This window comes from Salmo trutta, chromosome 8, assembly GCF_901001165.1.
Source record: "Salmo trutta chromosome 8, fSalTru1.1, whole genome shotgun sequence".
Lineage (NCBI taxonomy): Eukaryota > Metazoa > Chordata > Actinopteri > Salmoniformes > Salmonidae > Salmo > Salmo trutta.
In genome coordinates this window covers 19,658,416-19,681,658 of record NC_042964.1, presented here as the reverse complement: position 1 = coordinate 19,681,658, position 23,243 = coordinate 19,658,416, and the positions used below count along the sequence as shown (strand labels likewise).

General features: G+C 45.2%; 1 protein-coding gene across 3 annotated transcripts; it reads left to right on the top strand.

The window, feature by feature from the left end:
* The first annotated feature begins 10,531 nt into the window (after positions 1 to 10,531).
* Positions 10,532 to 22,965, top strand: efs (embryonal Fyn-associated substrate). 3 transcript variants are annotated; one of them, XM_029760313.1, is made up of 8 exons: positions 10,532 to 10,636; positions 11,239 to 11,615; positions 12,831 to 14,258; positions 15,293 to 15,412; positions 15,977 to 16,969; positions 17,157 to 17,231; positions 20,462 to 20,584; positions 20,925 to 22,965. In XM_029760313.1, the coding sequence occupies exons 2-8, from the start codon at positions 11,604 to 11,606 to the stop codon at positions 21,105 to 21,107; spliced, it is 2,934 nt and encodes a 977-aa protein (XP_029616173.1). In that variant the 5' UTR covers positions 10,532 to 10,636; positions 11,239 to 11,603; the 3' UTR covers positions 21,108 to 22,965. The 3 variants fall into 3 exon arrangements, with proteins under 3 accessions (XP_029616173.1, XP_029616171.1, XP_029616172.1); XM_029760311.1 differs by having other exon boundaries at positions 20,327 to 20,584; XM_029760312.1 differs by having other exon boundaries at positions 10,533 to 10,636; positions 11,324 to 11,615; positions 20,327 to 20,584.
* The last annotated feature ends 278 nt before the right edge of the window (positions 22,966 to 23,243 follow it).

Genomic DNA, 23,243 nt, shown 5'->3' with positions numbered 1-23,243 from the left:
GACCTCCACAAGTCTGGATCATCCTTGGGAGCAATTTCTAAATGCCTGAAGGTATCACATTGATCTGTACAAACAATAGGACACAAGTATAAACACCATGGGACCACGCAGTCGTCATACTGCTCAGGAAGGAGACGCGTTCTGTCTCCTAGAGATGAATGTACTTTGGTGCGAAAAGTGCAAATCAATCCCAGAACAACAACAAAGGACCTTGTGAAGATGCTGGAGGAAACAGGTACAAAAGTATCTATATCCACAGTAAAACGAGTCCTATATCGACATAACCTGAAAGGCCGCTCAGCAAAGAAGAAGCCACTGCTCCAAAACCGCCATATAAAAGCCAGACTACGGTTTGCAACTGCACATGGGGACAAAAATCGTACTTTTTGGAGAAATGTCCTCTGGTCTGATGAAACAAAAATAGAACTGTTTGGCCATAATGACCATTGTTATGTTTGGAGGAAAAGGGGGAGGCTTGCAAGCCGAAGAACACCATCCCAACCGTGAAGCACGGCGGTGGCAGCATCATGTTGTGGGGGTGCTTTTCTACAGGAGGGACTGGTGCACTTCACAAAATAGATGGCATCATGAGGTGGAAAAGTATGTGGATATATTGAAGCAACATCTCAAGACATCTGTGAGGAAGTTAAAGCTTGGTTGCAAATGGGTCTTCCAAATGGACAATAACCCCAAGCATACTTCCAAAGTTGTGGCAAAATGGCTTAAGGACAACAAAGTCAAGGTATTGGAGTGGTCATCACAAAGCCCTGACCTCAGTCCTATAGAAAATTTGTGGGCAGAACTGGAAAAGCATGTGCGAGCAAGGAGGCCTACAAACCTGACTCAGTTACACCAGCTCTGTCAGGAGGAATGGGCCAAAATTCACCCAGTTTATTGTGGGAAGCTTATGGAAGGCTACCCGAAACGTTTGACCTAAGTTAAACAATTTGAAAGCAATGCCACCAAATACTAATTGAGTGTATGTAAACGTCTGACCCACTGGGAATGTGATGAAAGAAATAAAAGCTGAAATAAATCATTCTCTCTACTATTATTCTAACATTTCACATTCTTAAAATAAAGTGACCCTAACTGACCTAAAACAGGGAATTTTTACTTGCATTAAATGTCAGGAATTGTGAAAAACTGAGTTTAAATGTATTTGGCTAACGTGTATGTAAACTTCTGACTTCAACTGTATGCGTTGTTGCAGCTGTTATGCTGCATGTTTTATATATTGTGTATTACGGGTATCGTCCTGTGTCATTCAACGAGGTTTACTCTCGCTCTTTTGTTTGGGTACAGCCCAGTGTTTTTTGTATACGTGTTTTTTTGGGGTGTATTAAAAAACCCTATTGTGTATTCCTGCGTCTGTCTCCAAATACTTTATTCCAGCGTGACAGTGGGTGGTAGATACAAATAAACTTCGGATCTATCCCCAATTGGCCAGCCACCTGTGGAACCACATCTCCTGTGAAATGGGTGTCATTGTCTGCAGAAAGAACTTCCGAAATAACAAATCTAGGGATAATTTCCCTTACCAGAATTTTTGCTACTGTTTTGGCATCACAGTACACGGTTGGAAATGCTTCGACCCACCTGGTAAAGCGGTCAGTTATTACCAGGCAGTATCTCTTTCTGTCTTTCTTTTTGTTCAGCCATGTCTATGAAATCCATAGCTAAATGGGTGAACGGGCCGGCCGGTGCTGGAAATTTCCCTGGTTTCAGGGGGGTACCCTTACCAGTGTTGTATTGCATGCATGTAGTGTCACACCCTGGCCATAGAGAGGATTTTATTCTCTATTTTGGTTAGGCCAGGGTGTGACTAGGGTGGGCATTCTATGTCCTTTTTTCTATGTTTTGTATTTCTTTGTTTTGGCCTGGTATGGCTCTCAATCAGGGACAGCTGTACATCGTTGTCGCTGATTGGGAGCCATACTTAGGTAGCCTGTTTTCCTTTGGGTTTTGTGGGTGGTTATTTTCTGTTTAGTTCATGTTAACCTGACAGAACTGCTGGCTGTCGTTTTCTTGTTTTGTTTATAGTGTGTCAGTATAATAAATACAAATATGAGCACTCAACACGTTGCGCCTTGGTCTACTACCTTCAACAGCCATTACATGTAGTACATTTAACATGTGTTTTTTTCAAATTTCAATCAGATTTGGACAAAACCAGGTGTCAGATATTAGTCTTACCATCTCCCCCCTTGGCGCGTGACCCACCCCGTGGGCCAGGCGACACACAGAGGAGACAAGAGGTAGAGGCAGAACTGGTTTGCCAGAGAGGGATTGTCTCCACAGGTCATCAGGGCCCCTAGAGCAACCTCTAGACTCCCACAAGGGATGATTAAGTGCATCCGCAGCCTGGTGTTGTTCCAGATCAGTGATTTCAGACGTACACGGGGAGGCAAGCAGAACAGCATGAGTATGGCAGCGGGAAGCAGCATTCTTAACAGCAGCATCAGCAGCTGCATTACCCAAACTAACGCTGTCAGTGTTACCTGTGTGGGCATGGACCCTAAGAATAGCCAACTCAGCTGGAAGCAACATGGCCTCCAGCAGGGCTTCAATCTGTAAACGGTGTTTAATAGGGGTACCAGATGCGTTAACAAAGTCCCTACCCTTCCAAACGCCAACCCAGGAGTGGCAAACACCAATGGCGTATGCAGACTCAGAATAAATGTTAATCTTCAAACCACTACCTAATATATTTGCTTCAGTAAGGGCCAGGAGCTCAGCTTGTTGTGCTGAGCAATGTTCAGGCAAGGGCTGTTCAATCAACAATGTCCTATATAGTGAAACTATACCAAACCCTGCATGTTTCCTACCAGTCTCCCTATCAATAAAGGTAGAGCCATCAACAAAGAGAGTAACATCAGGGAGCTCAAGAGGTTCATCATAAAGGTCAGTCACGTTGGACCAGATCAGGACAGTTGTGTGGTTCTCCATCTTCCAGAGACACTTGCAATTGTGCTGGGTTAACAGAGCATTGTTGAATCGCAAGGTGAGGCTGTAAGGATTGGTTCTTTGGTACCATCCGGAAATATGTACTAGTGACACTGGAGAAGGGGTTCATGGCATCCCTATTGTTGATTATTCTGCGGTGGGAACCACGCCTGGTTTGTCGCAGGAGGCTGTTGGGGCCATCCATATTGTCGACCATTCATTGGTTGAGTCTGGGAAATGGCAGGCTGAGGCTGTCCAGTGTAGGCTGATCTTCCACCTCTACCACCTTGGAAGTTTCCCCTGCCAGTATTTCCTCTCCATTGACCTCTCTGCTGCCAGGGTGGCTGCTGCGGTTGGTGAGGACACATGTTTCTCATATGGCCTGCCACACCGCAGTACCAGCACACCAGCGGTTGTCTCAGTGTGGGTAGGTATGGTTGTGGGTTCCCATATGGTTGAGGAGGGAACTGAGTAGCAGGTGCTTGGGTAAACTGTGGAGCAGGCGGTGGAGGAGGCTGCTGCTACAGGGCAGCCACCATTAGATTGTTGGTTTTTCCTTTGTCCAGTTGGGCTCTCTTGAGTTGTGTGTCAAGGCCAGTCTTCTTTGCTTTTTCTTCAGTATTCATCTTTTTCCAGGCTCTGCAGTGATGTCTAATGTGGTCCTCTTTAGTAGGGCCTTCAAATCTGTCCCATTCCACAACATTCATCAGTTTATCTCTGACCCACTCAGGGAGATTCCTGCAGAGTCTGTCATAGAAGAGGTTTTCAGTGGTATCAGAGGAGTCAAACCTCTCAGTGGTTTCTCCTTTACCACTCTGTCTTAAGTTTATCCATCCGGTCGAGGATATCATCATATCAGTGAAATAAGGTTAACCCAGTCTGGCAACGTCCCTGGTGGTGGGAAACATTTCCCTCAACTGCCGGTAGAGAGCTTGTCTGAAATGGGTAAACAGCAGTTCGACATGGCCTTGAGTAAGTTGTAGTTGATTCCAAACGGTGTCACACTGTCCAGGGGTCAGGACCTTAGCTATGAGAGCTCTGAGGTCACCCAGGCACAGCTGATGGTGTGAGGCTATAACAGTCTCAAAGGTGTGAATCCACCTGTCTGCTCCTTTAGATAGGCTTGGCAATTGTTTCGCTGCTGTGTTCAAGTCCCCAAAACTCCATGGTTTGTAATCATAGTACGGTTGTTCTGTACCAGAGGTTTTTATCACCAGAGGGTAAGTTCCCACAGGACGGTCATCTTCACCTGGCTGTGTCTTCATCCATTCAGTTTGTTTCATCTCCAGTCTCTGTGATGTTCGAGGCTGTATGTTTTTAAATTCACCCTGTAATAGTGCTACCTCACTTTGCACCACGTTTGATAGGCGCCTCAATGTCTCCCTCGATTGATCCAGTTGCTGTTTTATGTTCTGTTGGCCGCCGGCATGCGCTCGGAAGTCCTTGTGACTCTCGCAAGACCCATCTTCTTCTTCATCTTCAGTTCCACTTTCGTGTTCTTTTAATTGTTCACGTTCTCTCTCCTCTCTCTTCTTTTCTTCCCACTGTCTTATGTATTGTTCACTTCTTGCTCTTTCTTCACTTTCCGCTCTCTCTCTCTTCTTAGCTCCTCTTCTTTTCTTTCCCTTTGTTAAGTTACTTCCACTTATCCTTTTGTCGCTGTCTTCATCATCGCAATGTCGTCTGATTTTGTCAACAGCTTTATCCATTTCTCTCTGCACCTTATTTTCTTGAGCTGCCATGAGGTCCTTTGCCGTGGTAACTCTAGGGTAGAGAGGCGTTGAGTGTGCCCTGGCATCATTCCATATATCTCCTAGTTCTTGATACATTCTACCCGGTGGCGGTGGTGGAGAAGAATTATCACCTGGAGCTACTAGTTCATTTGGGAGTAGTGGATAAATTCCTTTAAACCTATCTCCGCAGTAGGGAGGGGGTGGTGGAGCATATGGTGGAGCGCTGCATTCTAGAGGAAACTTCTCTGTCTTGACGGAGGCAGGGTCTTTGATCTTTGTTAACGGTTTCTTTAAGCAGGTAGCCTTCTGTTGAGTCCAAAATAGGTTAGCTTCAGTTTTCAACATTGCTAAAGCAGTCACAGAAAACAGGGTGGATTTTTTTTCCCCTTGGTCTTATTTTCCTGTCTTCTTTTCACGATATTCTGTACATGTTGATACTTGGTTTTATTAAATGACCCATCTGTTGGCAATCTATATTCAGAGGCATCTTTTGTCCAATCATGCCATTTCTTGAAACCCAGGTCATCTTTTTCCATAGTGGGGTATTTCCCAATTACAAACTGTAGAGGGGTGGCGGGTTTCATTGCGACCGGCCCCTCAGACAACTCTGACCTCCCGTCTGCCATATCTCAAAAATGTTATTTTATTATTATTATTATTATTTTTTAATTAGGCCCTGCGTGTAATGTCAAGATAAATTAACTGCAAAATATCCCTATATGTGCGTATAATCTATCCCTTACGTCGTGTAAGTGTATTGAGAACAGGGTGATAAGTAAATGATAATTGAATACCATGTAATGTTTGGGTGGTGTAAAATAAACGTCCTCCATGGAGCAACCGCGGAACAGTGAAAGGTTCAAGATGATTTATAACTGGTATAAGTTCTGGTATAACTCCCACTACGATTCTGGTATCCCTGTGATAATGTTCTCCTTCCAAAGGAGAAACTACTACTTCAAAACGAGTTCATTCATACACCAATTTTCTAATACAGTGGTGTATGCATTAAGGTGTATACCCCCACAGGCAACTCTTCGAGCATCTGATCCGAATGTCCACTCAGTTAATTCAAATACACGGGCATTATATTGTTTAGAACTAACTCCTGATTTAATGTTCCACCATCCAGTCATAACACACAGGAAACATCATAAACAGAACAATTACATATTCAGTTATCAGAAAATATTTCAACAGCTCACTTCTCTCAACAATCCGCGATTTATACTTGGAATTTGTGCCCTAAGTTCTATCACCAAGTCTCATAATCATAAACATTTAACCCAGGGATTTATAACCTATTTCCACCTAGGTGGTCTGTGCTTCCTTCCACGGGTTGTGCAACAATTTCACACTTTCAATTATTCCACTATTGCAGAGAAATGTAGGTTCGTATAAATGTAACAGCGAGGCGCCACTTACTTGCCAGAATGACTCATTAACCACAACGTGCTATAGCAAATTACAGACTTTACATAAAACAGGCGTCTGATTACCTTATCATTTTGTAGTGCTTCAACGTGGATCAATGGTCAGTCCAGCGAAGTGGTCACTCGCTCCTGGCTAGTACGCCAAATTGTTGGTCAATTTGTTCAACAGATGATCAGGTCTATATAATTATCAAACATATATATTGGTAGTAGAAAGGGAACACAGATTCTTTGTTTAAGTATTAAAATTCTCCTTTAGTAATACAATTTGTAGGCAGAAGTTGGTACAGTGTACAGTATATGATAGTACAGTATATCCCCAGTCCTCCTTGTGTGACTTTCCCTGGCAACAACATTTTAATAAATCTAACTTCCCCCTGACAGCAGCAACCGTCTTGTCAGCAATTAAAAGCTCAGAAGTGGGGTTGACCGAAACTTGACCTTTCATCACAAGTATAGGGTCATAACAAGGTGAACGAGTCCAAGCATCTTCTGACAGGTGGCTGTTTTCATCAGGCCTGTGGCAGCCTTGTGTTGTCAGAAAACCAGTCGTATTCTCGGAACCTCAGATAGCTACAGTGGGGCCCAGACAGGAGGAGTCTGAACGTAGGCGGTTTCCACCTTCTGATAGTGTATTTTTATTTATTTCACCTTTATTTAACCAGGTAGGCTACTTGAGAACAAGTTCTCATTTACAACTGCGACCTGGCCAAGAAAAAGCAAAGCAGCTCGACACATACAACAACACAGAGTTACACATGGAATAAACAAACATAAAGTCAATAATACAGTAGAAAAGGTTTATATACAGTGTGTGCAAATGAGGTAGGATAAGGGAGGTAAGGCAATAAATAGGCCATGGTGGCGAAGTAATTACAATATAGCAATTAAACACTGGAATGGTAGATGTGCAGAAGATGAATGTGCAAGTAGAGATACTGGGGTGCAAAGGATCAAGATAAATAAATAAATACAGTATGGGGATGAGGTAGTTGGTTGGGCTATTTATAGATGGGCTATGTACAGTTGCAGTGATCTGTGAGCTGCTCTGACAGCTGGTGCTTTAAGCTAGTGAGGGAGATATGAGTCTCCAGCTTCAGTGATTTTTGCAGTTCGTTCCAGTCATTGGCAGCAGAGAACTGGAAGGAAAGGAGGCCAAAGTAAGAATTGGCTTTGGGGGTGACCAGTGAGATATACCTGCTGGAGCGCGTGCTAAGGGTGGGTGCTGCTATGGTGACCAGTGAGTTGAGATAAGGCAGGGCTTTGCCTAGCAGAGACTTGAAGATAAGGCGGAGCTTTACCTAGCAGAGACTTGAAGGGCTGAAGAGAAAAACACTCAAAACAGGTGTTAACACACACAGAGGTCTCCTAAAGAGGAGACCTTAAAGTTTATCATAACACAATTTATTAACCCTTTTTAAGGTATGAGGCCTTGGTTTAACCCCTTCAGTTCCTGTGATCGTCCTCGAGGCACGTGTCATTGCGCTGCTAGTGCAGCGCGGGGGGTACTGTCACAAATCCCTCCGGAACTTTCATCACGCACACCTGTCCCCTATTCCCAATGATTAGTATTTGGATATATGTGCCCTTTGGTTTCCATGGTCTTGTTGATTATTGTTACTATGTCCGTTGGTGCGTGTGAGTACAGGTGCTGTGTGCTTTCGTGCCCTTGTGGATTGCGCAGATGATTACGGGTCTTGTCCCGTGTGTTAATCATTGTGCGCGTGTGTTATTTATTCAAGGTACTCCACGCTCTTTTGTTTGGGTTTCAACCCTGTGTTTTTGTTACGTGTTTGATTGGTCTTCGCCACCGTGCACACCGTCATTTGGGTGAAATAAAAAAAAACTATTACACATTCCTGCGTCTGTCTCCCGAATCATTCATACCAACGTGACATTTGGTCTTTAATCTGTTACTAGAACCTAACAGCTTCAGACACTTTCATAATTTACTCGGATTGTTCCTATTTTCAACTATTTTGTCATTAAAATATTATTTCTTAGCCTTCTGTATCATCCTCTTGACCTCATTTCTTAATTTCTTATCGTCTATAAATATATCATCTGCCCTGGATTTCCTAAACTCCAGAAAGCGTTCATTTCTACGCTTAATTGCCTTTAAAATGTTATAATTTATCCATGGTTCAGTTCTTTGCTTAATTCTAACCTTTTTTTACTGGAGCCTGCTTATCTACAGTATGTAAAAACAATGATTTAAACTGGCCCCAGGCATTCTCCACCTCATTGCATTTTCAATACAGCAGACCAGTCCAATTTGCTCAAACAATTAACAAAAATATCTCACCATAATTCTTCATAGCCCTAATTTTTATTACGTTATGACAATTAAAAACAGTTTTCTGAACCTTCCTACTACAGAAAATGATGGAATGACCACTGAGCCCATAGTTTACAACCCTACTGTTTGATATCCTTGATCTATCCGACACCAACACAAGGTCAATGATGGTTTGGGTAGAAGAACAGACCCTGGTGGGCTCATTAATAATCAGCTGGTATAAAGCAAATAGATTACAAAAATTCTTAAGAGCTTTAAAAGTAGCATGGCCCTTTTAGAGCATACCTGTATTAAAATCACCAGTTACAATAACCTCTGATTTACCAAAGTCTGTACAGTTGGAACAAGTCTCCTCCAACAATTTATACAACTTGTACTGGTTTGGTGCTCTATAACAGGTTCCAACTATAATAGGTTTATATTTTGGTTGCTTGCTTTTCTACAGTCTACCAACCTTGCCAGCAGGCATGTCAGCTAAGATAGGTAGGCAAGCTAGCTGCTCTAACTTGATTGATAGCCTGAAATGGCATCTTGGTAGTTAGTTATGAGGTTGGGAGATTGGGAACCTACCTGGGCTAAACAGGGCAAATCTGAGGGGGTACGTGCACCTGTGCCCCACATGACGCCCCTGCTATTGACTGCCTGTCTGTGTCTTGCTTTTTATATGCTGCGATTGCTACATATAGCTCGCCTAAATGGCTGCATGTAACTCCCCTCCTGAAAAAATAACATGAAATTGCTAGACAACCTTTTTGTGTCGTTCCTGCTTATGTTTGCAATAGCCTATTGTTACAACAGACAAATAACTAAGTTTGTTTTAACTGTTTTGTGTACAGGTGGCAGTAGAGTCACATAGTGACTGAGCACTGAGCAGCAGCTGAATGGAGGTAGGCTAGTGGATCCTGCATGCGCAGAAATCTCAGTATTTTTGCAACAGTAAGCCTGGTTCTAGAAAATCCGGAACCGCAGCCACTATGTTTGAAGAAATGGTCTGTGTAAGTTGGTGTTCCCTGTCTCCCGTGAGCATGCTTTCCCTCGTGAGACCAATGGCTCTGGTTTACTTATTGTCCCCTCCCCACTCAATTCAATTTCAATTTAAGGGCTTTATTGGAATAGGGAACATATGTTAACATTGACAAAGCAAGTGAACTAGATATTAAACAAAAGTGAAATAAACAATACAAATTAACAGTAAACATTACACTCACAAAAGTTCCAAAAGAATAAAGACATTACAGATGTAATGATCTCCCCACCCGCCCCAACCAGAAATATTTTTTGCAAGTGATGTCTCCCTTCTGGGGCACCCGCTCTACGGGGCGGGGTAATAGATAGACCAGAGTGACCCTGCCCAATCCGAAAAAAATAGGGAGTGGGGTGTCTCGCTTTCTCTACTGTCTCTGTCATGAAGATACTATGTATGTACACGCATCCTGGCTCAAAGCAAAGCATAGCAACTTCTTGCTTTGCAATCTGCTTGCATGCAAACTACTCAGTTGGTTACCACATCTCTCTTTGCCTGGCCAACATGGCACAGACTCAACTCTGGGGTTACGTACATTACCCCCAGAGTCTCCAGAATAAAATGCTAAAGGTGGAGCTGTAAACTTCGGTTTCTCCATCCTCAAAATCATTGCGCGTTTACCGCAAGAGGGTTGTATTCAATGATGTGTATAAACCCTGGATGTCTGACAGGAGGCGCTGTATTGAATCCATCGTGCAGTCATCTTGGTAATCCTCCATTTAACAAAATAAATATAAATGTACTTATTTATGTCTACATTCGTTTATGACACGTTTATTCTATTACAGACACCTGAATGCATACTTTTAAATTGTATTATGTTAGCTAAACATACAAATAAAACAATTAAAAATATATTTAAAGTATTTTTTTAGAGAGTACTAATGTTACTGTCCCCACTACAACGACAAAAATACTGAAATACATGTAGTTTTTTTCTTGAAACATTTCACTGAAATATTGTGGAATTCCATTCATTCCTACGGAGGACTGCTCCGAATGGGAAGTGACAATATGGCCGACTGGTTGCTCCAAAGCCTCTCAATGGCCATTTGCAATCAAGGTGTTGGGTACATTATTGATCGTATCCAATTACGTAGTCATTCTCAGTAAGGAGAGAGAAGAAAAACCTCGTTGGCCACGAATTCCCTCTGCTGAAATAAGGGAATGCTCGATATCTTTATTTTCTGGAGATTTAAGGGTAGGTACGCTAGCTAACGAAACAATAAGTGGGTGTAATTTGAAGCCTGACTGAAGTTTGCTCGCTGCGAATGGATTTCATGCCCCCTTTTGTTTTGCCAGCTACTGTAGCTAGCAGCTAACGTTACTGTAGCAACCTAGCTAGCCTCCATCGATTTTACATACGTGGATAATGTTGGTCAAATTGTTAGCTAGCAAAATCTTGGATATGCATTATTTTTGCGGTATATTTTCATTTGATCAGCGAGAGTGTAAAATGCGTTCTAACTTTAAGGGGCTAGTTAACGTTAGTTAAGAAATTATGATGTCATCAGTCATGTCTTTGCCATGGTCTATGATTTTTACTGGGTGATCCCAATGTCTGGCACTGATACAACCTCTGAGTAGATTACTTTATGTCGTAAATTGAGTTTACTCAACTCCACGATAGCATAGGACAGGTATCAAAATTAGAGCTAGAATGTGTGATCACAATATTGGATATGGTAAGAATACCACTGAAGTTATGAGTTGTTTATAGATAAAAGTGGTAGACATTGACACCAAATATTGTTTACAAAGTTACAGAGCATCAATAACTGATCATCATATTCCCCTGACTAGGATCCTTCTTCAGTGGTTATCAGGAGTGTGATCTAAAGATTGCATCACGATCCAGCCCAACTGACTTTTCTAATATTCTTGACAGTTACTGTCAACAACACTGAGCCAAGAAGGAGCAGTTCAATCATGCCCTCAACACAGAAGAACCCATTGGGCTTTGGCGAGCGAAGAAAGCTGGACATCTCTCAACCTTTGCAGCCTTGAAGGAGGCTGGTGGTGTTGCCCTCGAACACAACTTGGATTGTGTGTTTGGACTCTGCAGCAGTCACCAGTTCACCTCTTGGATATAGATGGAGGACCATGTCTGCTTGTGAGTCTGTTTGACCCGATATCCTGATAGGAGCACTGTCTGAGGAAGAGCAAACATGTCCCTTTCAGTGAGTAGAAATCGTGTATGTGTGACGTTTGTGTGTGTGTGCACGCTTTTGTATGAGAGATGGTGGATAAAGCGGGCACAGATGGAAAGGCACCCAACTGGTGACATGGCACTATACTGCTGTTTCAATCCAGGGTGCTGTTTCAATCCAGGGTATTGTTTGAATACTTTAAAAAAAACGCATGATCCTTTCTTCTTTGGGAGAATCATCATGACGTAACTGGGCGGGTGTGTTTAAGGACATTTGGCTGAAGTGAACCCTTCGTTTATCCCATCAAATACTGTCAAATCAGTGATTACATCATTCAGGGAAGGGAGGGAATGAATGAAGGATGCGTTTTTAAGTAATTGAACATTGTCCTGGCTTCCATCCACTGGTGTTTGAGTAGAGCTCTCATCATTGGGCGGTGTGCAAACCGTTGCAATGTGTTTTGCGGCCTAAAACAAAAATCTAATTGGACAATCAGACACTGTTTCACTTTGTTTGAAAACGTTTCCTTGAGACTGAACATGGCCCGGGGCTCAGGTTGTCTCTCTATAGCCAATCCCCAGGGGGTTAGGGCTTTGAAAAGGAGAAGATGATAGGAGGGCCAAGGGAAGGCAATTAAACCCCAAACTGGAGACAGATGTTGCCTGCCTCCCTCCCTTCCTTTTCTCATTAACATTTACTCCTCTTGTCTTTTAAATAATTGACCTCCCTCCTCTCACTGTCTCTTTTCTACTCCCCCTATAAGTAAGTAATGTGTGCGGTGACTGAATATGCAGTGATTCCGCACTTATATCAGTATGTATTTATTCATTATGTGACTGTGCTCTGAATGAGTCTCTCTCTCTCGCACCACACTGTTTTGTTTTGCTCCCCCCACCCCATCTTTCTCTTCTATTCACTAAGACTGTTATACAAATAGCTATTCTCAATCTCTTTCTTTGGCATCAAGTCAATGCATTTGTCTATGTCCAGTCAGTATGTAGATGTGTGCTACCCATTGGGAAGTCAGGCCATCTCTCTGTCTCTGCATGCATTTCTCTGTCTCTGCATGCATTTCTATCTTCAGTGTGTATGTACCTCTATGAGTAGGGCCCAGAGTTTTTCCAGACCACGTGTTAACTAGGATAGTGATGATTGTTTGTGAATCTCTCTTTATTTCTGAGTAATTATTGTGTAATAAGTGATTATTTTTGTTGTTGTTGGTTATATCTTTTTCGCTCTCCTCAGACGGTGCTGGCGAAGGCCCTGTTTGACAATGCAGCAGAGAGCCCTGAGGAGCTGGCCTTCCGGAAGGGAGACATCCTGATGGTTCTAGAACAGGAGCAGGGAGGGGGTCCTGGCTGGTGGCTCTGCTCCCTCCACGGGCGCCAGGGTATCGCCCCCGCCAACCGCCTCCGCCTCCTCCACACCGCCCCGGGGGCCGACTCCCGACCCCCCAGCCGCGCCCCCAGCGAGGACTCTGTGTACCTCTCCCCAGGCCCCCTGGCCCGCACGGCAGTCTCCACGGAGGATGTGGATGGGGTCTACCGCACCCCACCTAGCCTGGGGGAGGCCCTGTACCAGAGCCCAGGGGCGGTGCCTGTCGCCTCGAGACCAGGGGTCCTCAGGCAGGCCGAGCTAGGGGGTCGCCCCCGCTCCCGCTCCAGCTCCGGCACACGCCCCTGTCCCGATTGGGACGTTGGGGTGATGGGCCGCCCCCGCTCGCCCTCCCTCCGGTCCAGAGGTACAGACTCTGCTGGGAGCCTCTACCAGACCCCCTCCACCCCCACAGCTCTCGGGCCCCAGCACCACAGGGGTCTGGCTGGAGACCCTGGACCAGAGAATGTCTACCTGGCCCCCGGTGGGATTCCTCGGGCGGTGGGTCTAGCTCCAGAGGGGCCAGAGGACAACACTTATCTGGTCCCCAGGGAGACTGTAGCGGCGGTAGGCCACTCTGACGGCTGTTACCTGGTCCCCAGAGGGACGGTCCTGCCCAGCGAGGAGGTCTACCAGACCCCCACAGGAGGGTTAGTCGGGGGGGCTGTGTCGACCCAGGTTACTCCCATCACTACTAGGGTCCTGGAGGCTCAGAGCCTCACTCCTTCACAAATAAACGGGGGTGGGGGAGCCCCCCTTAAGCCCCTCACCCCTCAATCCAAACTGGCACAGGACACCCCTCGGATGATGTACCAGACCCCTACCCCTGTGGGAGCAGGGATTCTCAGGACTCCACCCGTCCTCGCACAGGGATCCCCCAAACCTCAGCTGAAAAGGGCGACCCCCAAAACCCCAGGGACCCCCGGTGGTCAGGGTGGAGTGCCCTCCACCCCTCCCATCACCAGGGGGAAGCTAGCTCCTGCTGCCCCCCTCAGGGGTTCCCCCTTGCTGGCCAGAGCAGGACAGGGACAAGGCCGGGTGCCTGGATCCCCAAACTTTGCTCGTAAGCCCCCTCCTCCAGCCCCTCCAGTGAGGGGGGTAACCAGAAAAGACTTGCCCCAATCTGTAACCCCTGTATCCACCTCTCAGCCTGCCCTCTCCACCCCCCAGTCGACTCCTGTACTCCAGCACCAAGAGAGCAAAGATGGAAGGATGGCGTCGGATGAAAAGAAGCAGAATGGGCAGAAACGCGAGGACGGAGAGTGTGCAGATCCTGATGACGACAGCCTCGATGAACAGGTAAGAGAGAAAGGGAAGACCTTTCCAAGTTCAATATCCCTGCTCTCTTTCCTGCCCCTCTTCTTCCATCTCTTTCTCTCCACAATCTGTCATGATTAGGCCCGGAGTTTCTCCCTGTCAAGTCATGTAGTCAGGGAAAACGCCAATGCTAGTTCACCACCAACCACGTTTCCATCCACAGTTTTAGTGCGAGGAAAGTCGTACCGTTTTAAGAAGAAACAAAATCAAAACAGCTGTGATGGAAACAGGACGTTTCGGTATTAACTTGATAAATGCAGACAGATAATTTGTTCGTTCGACATGGAGGAATCTTTTTGTGTCGGTAAAATTAATTATGTGAGAAATGGCGGTGGAAACTCCTTTTTTTTATGTGCAAATATTGATATAAAAACCATCATATCGAAGTGAACTTGGAGTCACACGATGATATGGTGTGTGGTCCTCCCACTATGACTCGGGAAACCATACAGTTTATTTAGCTACATATGAAATAATTGATGAACTTCACAGGGCGGTGAATGTGCACGGTGATGACCTTGATTCTCATTTCCAATAAATATCGAGGGTCTTATTCTGTTGACATGATGATCGATGCTTGACTGCCGTTTGACAAATAAAAATATTCTCTCTCTTATCCATAATAATCTCATCATGTAGACTAGACAACCCGCGCAGCCTACCTGCACTGTATCTGTGAGCTGTTGGCTAGAGTGTACATGCCAAGACCAGAGTAGCCACATTTGCTACTTAATGTAACGCAAAACTATCAGTAGAGTTGAAAATGCGATGGAAACACATTGAACATTCGATTTTTATGCGGTACATGAAACCTGAAGCGGGAAAGTACATTTTGTGTGGGAAAATGCGCATATTTTCTTTATGCAGATTTTTTGAATATTCGCATGAAAATGTGTCGCCAATTGGATGGAAACCTAGCTTATGTGAACTATATATCTGACATTGTGACCTTGTGCTTATAGCAAGCGTATAACAGTCTTATAACATGCTGTCTTGTGGTCTGCCTGGTCTACTAGGTGTATGATACTCCTCCCAGCAGTAGGTGGCAGCGGCCAGCCCCAGCAGCGCTGTCTGACGATGACAGCATCTACAACACCCCCCGCTCCCTTCCCCCACACACTGACCTAGAGTCTGAGGTAAGTCACGATCCATCCTCTACAGTACAGAGACCATCGGTCTCCTCTCTCTCTCTCTCTCTCTCTCTCTCTCTCTCTCTCTCTCTCTCTCTCTCTCTCTCACTCACTCTGTATTTCTCTCTCCCCCTCTATTTATTTGTCCCCCCCTCAGCTCTCAGCTTTCCCTCACCTGTTCTTCCCTGCCTCGGCCTCTCCCTTTCCGCCTCACTCCCCCCCACCTCTCTCTCCCGAACCCCCTCTTTCTCTCTCAGCTCTCAACTTTCCTCCACCTGTTTCTTCCTCCCACGGCCCGCTCTCTGTGTCACACCTGTTTCGCTGACTGCTGCAATCCAGTCTGTCTGGTCTGAATACTGCTACTGCTATTTTCTCCCTGTCACACCCAGCTGTTTATACTGCAGTGGGAATGTGTCAGCCAGGCCATACAATCTCCTCCTCTTTTCTCCTCCCTAGAATATACATCTATAACAAACAGTACTAATGACCTTAGAATGACTGATTTCGAATGACTTCAAGAACAATGACAGTAATGGTAGAGCTTTTTCTCTCTCTCCTTCCGTCTCTCAGGTCTATGATGTTCCCACCATCATACTTAGCACATCGTCAGAGCCTCAGCAGCAGACTGTCAACGTCCCAACGTCTGTTGTTACTGATGAATCGGAGGAGGACGTTTACAGCCTCCCAACCCTTCCTGGCCTACCCCTGGGCCTGGGGGACATGTCCACCATCGCCCCCCCAGAGGGGACGGAGCACGGCCAGGTCTACTCTGTCCCCGGGTCAGGGAAGAGGGCTCTGCTTGGGCTAGGCGAGGGCAGTGACCCGGGGTCCACCACCGAGCCGGACTGTGGCGTCTATGACATGCCGGCTCTCACCCTTGACGGCTTGCCCTCTTCGACGATGTCAACGTCGTCTTCGTCTTCTACGCGTCGGTTATCTGTATCCAGTAATGGGTCTGGTGACGTCCAATGGAGGAACTCGCTTTCGGGCCTTGTCCAATCGGTGCTTAGCTCTGCCTCGGGTGCCTCTGCGTCCTCGAGGGACCTGGCAACCTCACTGGCTGAGATCCTGTCCGTCTGGAAGTCGAGTCAACCCGACGAGGTCCCTCCCCCTCTCCAACAGGCTTGGGCCCGCCTCTCAGACCTACTTCCTGCTTTGTCCGCCGGTGGCCACGGCCCTCCGTCGGATACTCTTCTCTCTATGGTCCAACGAGCGCTGGAGGACTCCACCATCCTATTTCAGACCCAGGGGCGGCCCCGCCTCCCTTCCCAGGACTCCCTCTCCCGAAGACCCCTACCCGCCCTGCCCATAGCCGAGGTGAAACCAGTAGGGAGCAGTATGGGACCACGCAAGGGTAGCTGGATCCAGGAGAGACCCTTACCCCCCACCCCCCAGCCGGCGTTCCCCCTGCCCCCAGCACAACCCTCCACTGTGACCATGTCCATCACTGTGGGGCAGAGCGACGGAGAGGAGGGGGTGGGGAATGAGTACGCAGGAATAGGTCTGACACCCGCCCCGGCACCACTTCCTCTTGGAGACAGTGTGGGATACGTGAAACTGCAGGTCAGTCTTCAGTCTTGCTGGCACTTGTCTGCGTTTTCCATTGCGTTTTACTCATTAAGCAGACACCTTTATTTAATAAGTGCGCTTGCTGGATTGTTTTATCCAGTTGTTTTAATAGACAGTATCTGATGTCGGGGCCCATAGCTGTATGTGTAAAAGGGATGTATCTATCTCTTTTCCTCCCCAGGGAAAGCCAGAGCCTCCCTCAGATGCCCGGACAGAGAATAGGTCAAACCAGACCCTTCACACCACAGAGCCTAGGGTAAAACACACAATCGTTCTCACACCACACGTACTGTCCAATTGTCACACAAACGCTCACACAATCTCATTCTCTCACACGCACTCCGTTTTAACACCAATCACCACACAACATTCACATTTTCACACCACGTTCGCTCACTACGCTCTCAGATGAATCATTGATTCTGTTTGTGTATTTACTGATGAGCTCCTACCAATGTTCCCTTATTTTTTGGGGCACTGAGATCAATTCTAGGTCTTGTGAGCGGAAACTTGAACGTTGTAAGAATTCCATTGTGTTGTATGATGCAAGAAACCACTTTATAAAATCAATTATTATTACCAAACAGAGAATTTGGCTTATTTGCATATTCAAGCCTGGCTTGAATATGCAAAAACACTCCCTTTTTTTAACATGCGCTTTTTACCTGACTGGCTTTTTGAAATGTAGCCTATACGTTTTGTGCTCTTGTAGGAAGCAGTAACTCCACAAAGCTGACCTATACTTCTCTGTAACTAGGCTAATAACTTGCTAACTAGCAAAGAATGTCAACAAATGTGTATACTACGCTCTGATCTGAAAAGCACATTCACTCGCGGGTGATTCAAAGCTCTTCAAATCAAATTTTATTGGTCCCATACACATGGTTAGCAGATGTTAATGCGAGTGTAGCGAAATGCTTGTGCTTCTAGTTCCGACCATGCAGTAATATCTAACAAGTATTCTAACAATTTCACAACAACTACCTTATACACACAAGTGTAAAGTAATGAATAAGAATGTGTACATATAAATATATGGATAAGTGATGGCCGTGCTGCATAGGCAAGATGCAGTAGATGGTATAGAGTACTGTGTATATACATATGAGATGAGTCATGTAGGGTATGTAAACATTATATAAAGTGCCATTGTTTAAAGTGACTAGTGATACATTTATTACATCCACTTTTTTTTATTATTAAAGGGGCTACAGATTTGAGTCAGTATGTTGGCTGCAGCCACTCAATGTTAGTGATGGCTGTTTAACAGTCTGATGGCATTGAGATAGAAGCTGTTTTTCAGTCTCTCAGTCCCAGCTTTGATGCACCTGTACTGACCTCGCCTTCTGGATGATAGCGGGGTGAACAGGCAGTGGCTCGGGTAGTTGTTGTCCTTGATGATCTTTTTGGCCTTCCTGTGACATCGGGTGGTGTAGGTGTCCTGGAGGGCAGGTAGTTTGCCCCCGGTGATGCGTTGTGCAGACCGCACTACCCTCTGGAGAGCCTTATGGTTGTGTGCGGAGCAGTTGCCATACCAGGCGGGGACACAGCCCGACAGGATGCTCTCGATTGTGCATCTGTAAAAGTTTTGAGTGTTTTCGGTGACAAGCCAAATTTCTTCAGCCTCCTGAGGTTGAAGAGGTGCTGTTGCGCCTTCTTCACCTCACTGTCTGTGTGGGTGGACCATTTCAGTTTGTCCGTGATGTGTACGCCGAGGAACTTACAACTTTCCACCTTCTCCACTACTGTCCCGTCGATGTGGATAGGGGGTGCTCCCTAAGCTGTTTCCTGAAGTCCACGATCATCTCCTTTGTTTTGTTGACGTTGAGTGTGAGGTTATTTACCTGACACCACACTCCGAGGCCCCTCTCCTCCTCCCTGTAGGCCACGGTCACCTTGCCATGATTAAAAGCAGCATTCGCGCTTTCAGTTTTGCGCGAATGCTGCCCTCAATCCACGGTTTCTGTTTTGGGGAAGGTTTTAATAGTCACAGTGGGTACAACGTCACTGATGCATTTGCTAATAAACTCGCTCACTGAATCCGCGTATACATCAATGTTGTTGTCTGAGGCTATCCGGAACAAACCCCAGTCTACGTGATCGAAGTAATCTTGAGGTGTTGAATCAGATTGGTCAGACCAACGTTGAACAGACCTGAGCACAGGCGGTTCCTGTTTTAGTTTCTGTCTATGGGCTGGGAGCAACAAAATGGAGTCGTGGTCAGATTTGCCGAAGGGAGGAAGAGGGAGGGCTAATAAAATTTAAGGATCCTTGTTTTCAGATTAGCTTTGTTAAAATCCCCAGCTACAATAAATGCAGCCTCAGGTTATGTGGTTTCCAGATTACGTAGAGTCGAATGAAGTTCTTTCAGGGCCGTCAAAGTGTTTGCTTGGGGGGGATATATACGGCTGTGACGATAATCGAAGAGAATTCTCTTGGTAGTTATTGTGGTCGGCATTTGATTGTAAGGAATTCTAGGTCAGGTGAACAAAAGGACTTGAGTTCCTGTATGTTGTTATGATCACACCACGACTTGTTAATCATAAGGCATACAACCCCGCCCTTCTTCTTATCAGAGAGATGTTTGTTTCTGTCGGCGCGATGCGTGACGAAATCGGGTGTCTGTACCGACTCTGATAACGTATCCCGAGTGAGCCATGTTTCCTCTTGGGCTACCCCCGCCAATAGAATTCTACCCTGTTGAGCTCTGGCTCTGCCTTCAACAAAATCAGACTACATTTTGCAAAGTTAGATTTGTTTTGGTTTGTTGCATTGAAAAGTGTCTGTAATAATGTTGATTCGATCACAGAAAAAACATTGATCTATATAATGTCAACTAATGGGGCGGATTCAGTGAAGTTCAATCTCTGCTCAGCCTCGCATTTCTTCTGCGCGGCAGTCCTGGAGGAGGTGCGCGCGACCACACATGCGCTCGGCTTAGAGGGAGCGTTGGCTTGGACTGTCCTTCAGTCCAGTGAGTCAACATTGATCTACCTAACTGTAGGTTACATTGACAGTAAACCTGCTCTCTCTCTGCCCCTTTATCCAGTTTCAACCTGCCTGGATCAACTCAACTTGTTTACCTTAACAGTATCTCTCCCTAAATCTCACCGTTTCTCTCCTCCTGCCGTTTTTATTCTCACTAAATCTCTAGGCTTAGGTTGCATCCACTTGTGTCACAGGCATGCAACAAGAGGTCATCTGTGATTCTAAGAATTTGACATAATAGACAATTGGGGCCCATGACACAATAAATGGCAGTTCCATGAGTGACAATGTTCATTCTTTACCCTTACAATGATGGCTCTATCTCACTCTCTCTTGTCTGTCTTTCTCTTTCTCTCCATCCAGTTGAGCCCCTCCCCTCCTCTGCCCGTCTCCCTCTCTCTGGAGGACTCAGAGTTGCTCTCCTTCTATTCTTCCCAGTCTCTGTCCCACCTCTCCTGTCTGGCCGATTCCATTGACGTGCTCTTCCGCACCGTGCAGGGGAACCAACCTCCCCGCGTCTTCGTTTCCCGGGGGAAGAGTTTGATCGTGACGGCACACAAGCTGGTGTTCATCGGGGACACGCTCTCCCGCCTCCTGACCTCTCCTGACCTCAGGGCAAAGGTCAGCACACATTTTATGACAGGGTTGTTTTCATTAGGGCACACTGCAGCAAAATGTTTTGAAACTGGAAAATGAAAACGAGTTAAGGTAGTCCCTCCCAGTTTCATTCAGTTTTTCTTCCGTTTGGTGCCTAATGAACACGACGTTGCATTTAATTCCAAATGTAGGGTTTGATATGACATACAAAGATAAAGAACAGCTTGCAACATAATTCATATGAGATTTAGATCAAGATTTAAGGCATTCGGGACAAGATCATGGACTTTTAGTTAAGATGAAAATGCATATTGTCCTATGATGAATCCATAATCAATCTCTTTTTGTTTTTCTCTCTCCGTAGGTCACAACCTCAGGTGGGCATCTGTGTCAGGCTCTGAAGGCTGTCGTTGTGGCAACGAAGGGAGCAGCCCAGAACTACCCATCAGTCGCTGCCACCCAGGAAATGGTGGACTGCGTGGCCGAGCTGTCCCAGCATGCCGCAGGCTTCTCCGGCCTGCTGCAGCGCCTCGCGGAAATATCTTGACAATATTTCTTCAACGTCTCTTCTTATAACGTGTTTACAATACATTTTCTCTCTACTTTGAAATGCCTTAGTTGTTGTTACAATGTGTTATCTTTCGAATTGAACAGTTTGATGTTTGAAGTGAGGTTGAAACATTGAATTTCAGTCCAGAAGAAGAACTGATCTGTGGCTCAAATTGTCACCCAGTTAGATTTTATGTGTGTTCTTGTATGTGTGTTGGTTGGCTTTTGGTTCTTTTAATACCTAGTCACTTCTGTGCTTTTGGTGCCAGGCACACTTTTCATCTTGTGTGTCCTGATGATTGATGAACGCTGTTCTTGTTTGAACCCTGTTCGTGACATTCAGTGTCACTTTATTATTGGAGTCAGACTATTTCTGTTGGGTTGCCATTATTTTCTCTTACATTGAAATAACCGCTTCTTTTCTTTTATCTTTGCATCCTTATTTATTGTAGGTAACCCTCCATCCCCCTCTCCAAAAATATAAATTGAGCCTCACATCCTGCTGTTGTTTGTTAGTGCTATGGAGAAGAGCAGGGATAACTTGATGAAGGTGCAGGTGGTGGGTCTGTATGTAAACGCCGTGGCAGCTTTACTGTGTGTTTCCGCCTGGGCTTGGTGTTGCATTTGAGAATCAAATGTAATAAAACAACACTTTAAAAAAAATGTACTATAGGATGTAAACTATGGGAGTTTAAAAGATGTCTAAATCAGATCTGGGACCAGACCACTCTTTTACCCCCTGCAGTTTCCTACCTTGCAGTCTGGAAGACAGGGAGTGAAAAGAGGAAAATATGAGTGTTTAAACAGGATTGAGATATGATAGATGGCACGATTGAAAGAGAACCTGAGGGGTGTACTACTCTGGTGAAAGGGATAATGGTGGAGCAGTAGAGCGCTTAGTTGGTCATGTTCGTTCCCACGGTTAGGCCACCAAGTGGAAAACCAGTCTGCAAACTTTTACTTGTCTCCACCTGTCTCGCTTTCCATTCACTCGCTTGTCCCCCCCCCTCTTCTTTTCTCTTGATTTCCCACACGCATTTCACCTTTCGTCACACACGCTGGCTTTCCCACACAGCTCTAGGTACTAGTTTGGCCATATTCGTTCTTGGGCTACTCCTATCCAGTCCTCTCAGATCCTAATAAGTGCATAAGGGAGTAAGGGATAATGGTTCATTTGGGATTGGGGATTGGGGAGCAGGCTTCTAGGCTTTTGTGTTGTTGAAAGGCACTAATTGCCCCTTCAAACTCAATGCTACCACCCACACCCTCACTAGTAATACTGTCTCAAAGTCTATGCAGCAGTGGTATGTTGGTGATAGGAGGATAAAATGAACAAAGATGCACCAGTGCCAAAAAAAGTATGAAGAACTTTCGCCAAGCTCTAGTGTTTTGCCTTTGAGCTCTTCCTAGTGGAAGGTAGCAGTATTTCTACAGAATACCTGCCTGCACAGCGCACACCACATCCATGGCCTGACAATAGAAAATAATCATCATAATAATAATTGTATTTATTGATCATTTTGTATTTGCTTTATGATCTGCTTGGCTTTAAGTTGCTTTATTTGTTATATGCACGTATTTAACAGGGATGTTTTCACATCACACAGTGAATTACATTTTACTACAATAATGGTTCAAAAGAACAAGTGCTATAATCGTTTTTTTAGACTTTTTTTTTGTACTAGAATATATTTTTGAAAGTTTTTACCCTAAAGTGAATTTGTTGGTATTGACTCCATGGCTAAAAAAGCCATATGGATCTATCCAGTCTACACTTCATGAAAGTTGAACACTACAATGATGCCTGACTATGTTCCCCTCAAAAATGCACAAATACATTTGTACAATTACATTGATTGTTCTGTCTTGCTGTGGATTATTTCTGGTGAAAATATGTCTATATGTATTTTTAAAAAGGTGTTTAAGTTCACTTTGTTGTTACATGTTTTTTTTTTGTCCATTTTTTTTCTGTCACATGATATTGTGCACTGTCTGGTTCTGGAAAGGGCGTCACATGGATAAGTTACGTTTAAATAATGGGAAGTCATTTAAAATAGTGTTAACAAGGCTAGTGCAGTATTGGCTGATAACTACAGTAAGAAAGCGATCTCTCTCCACCCCCTCCGGAGATTGC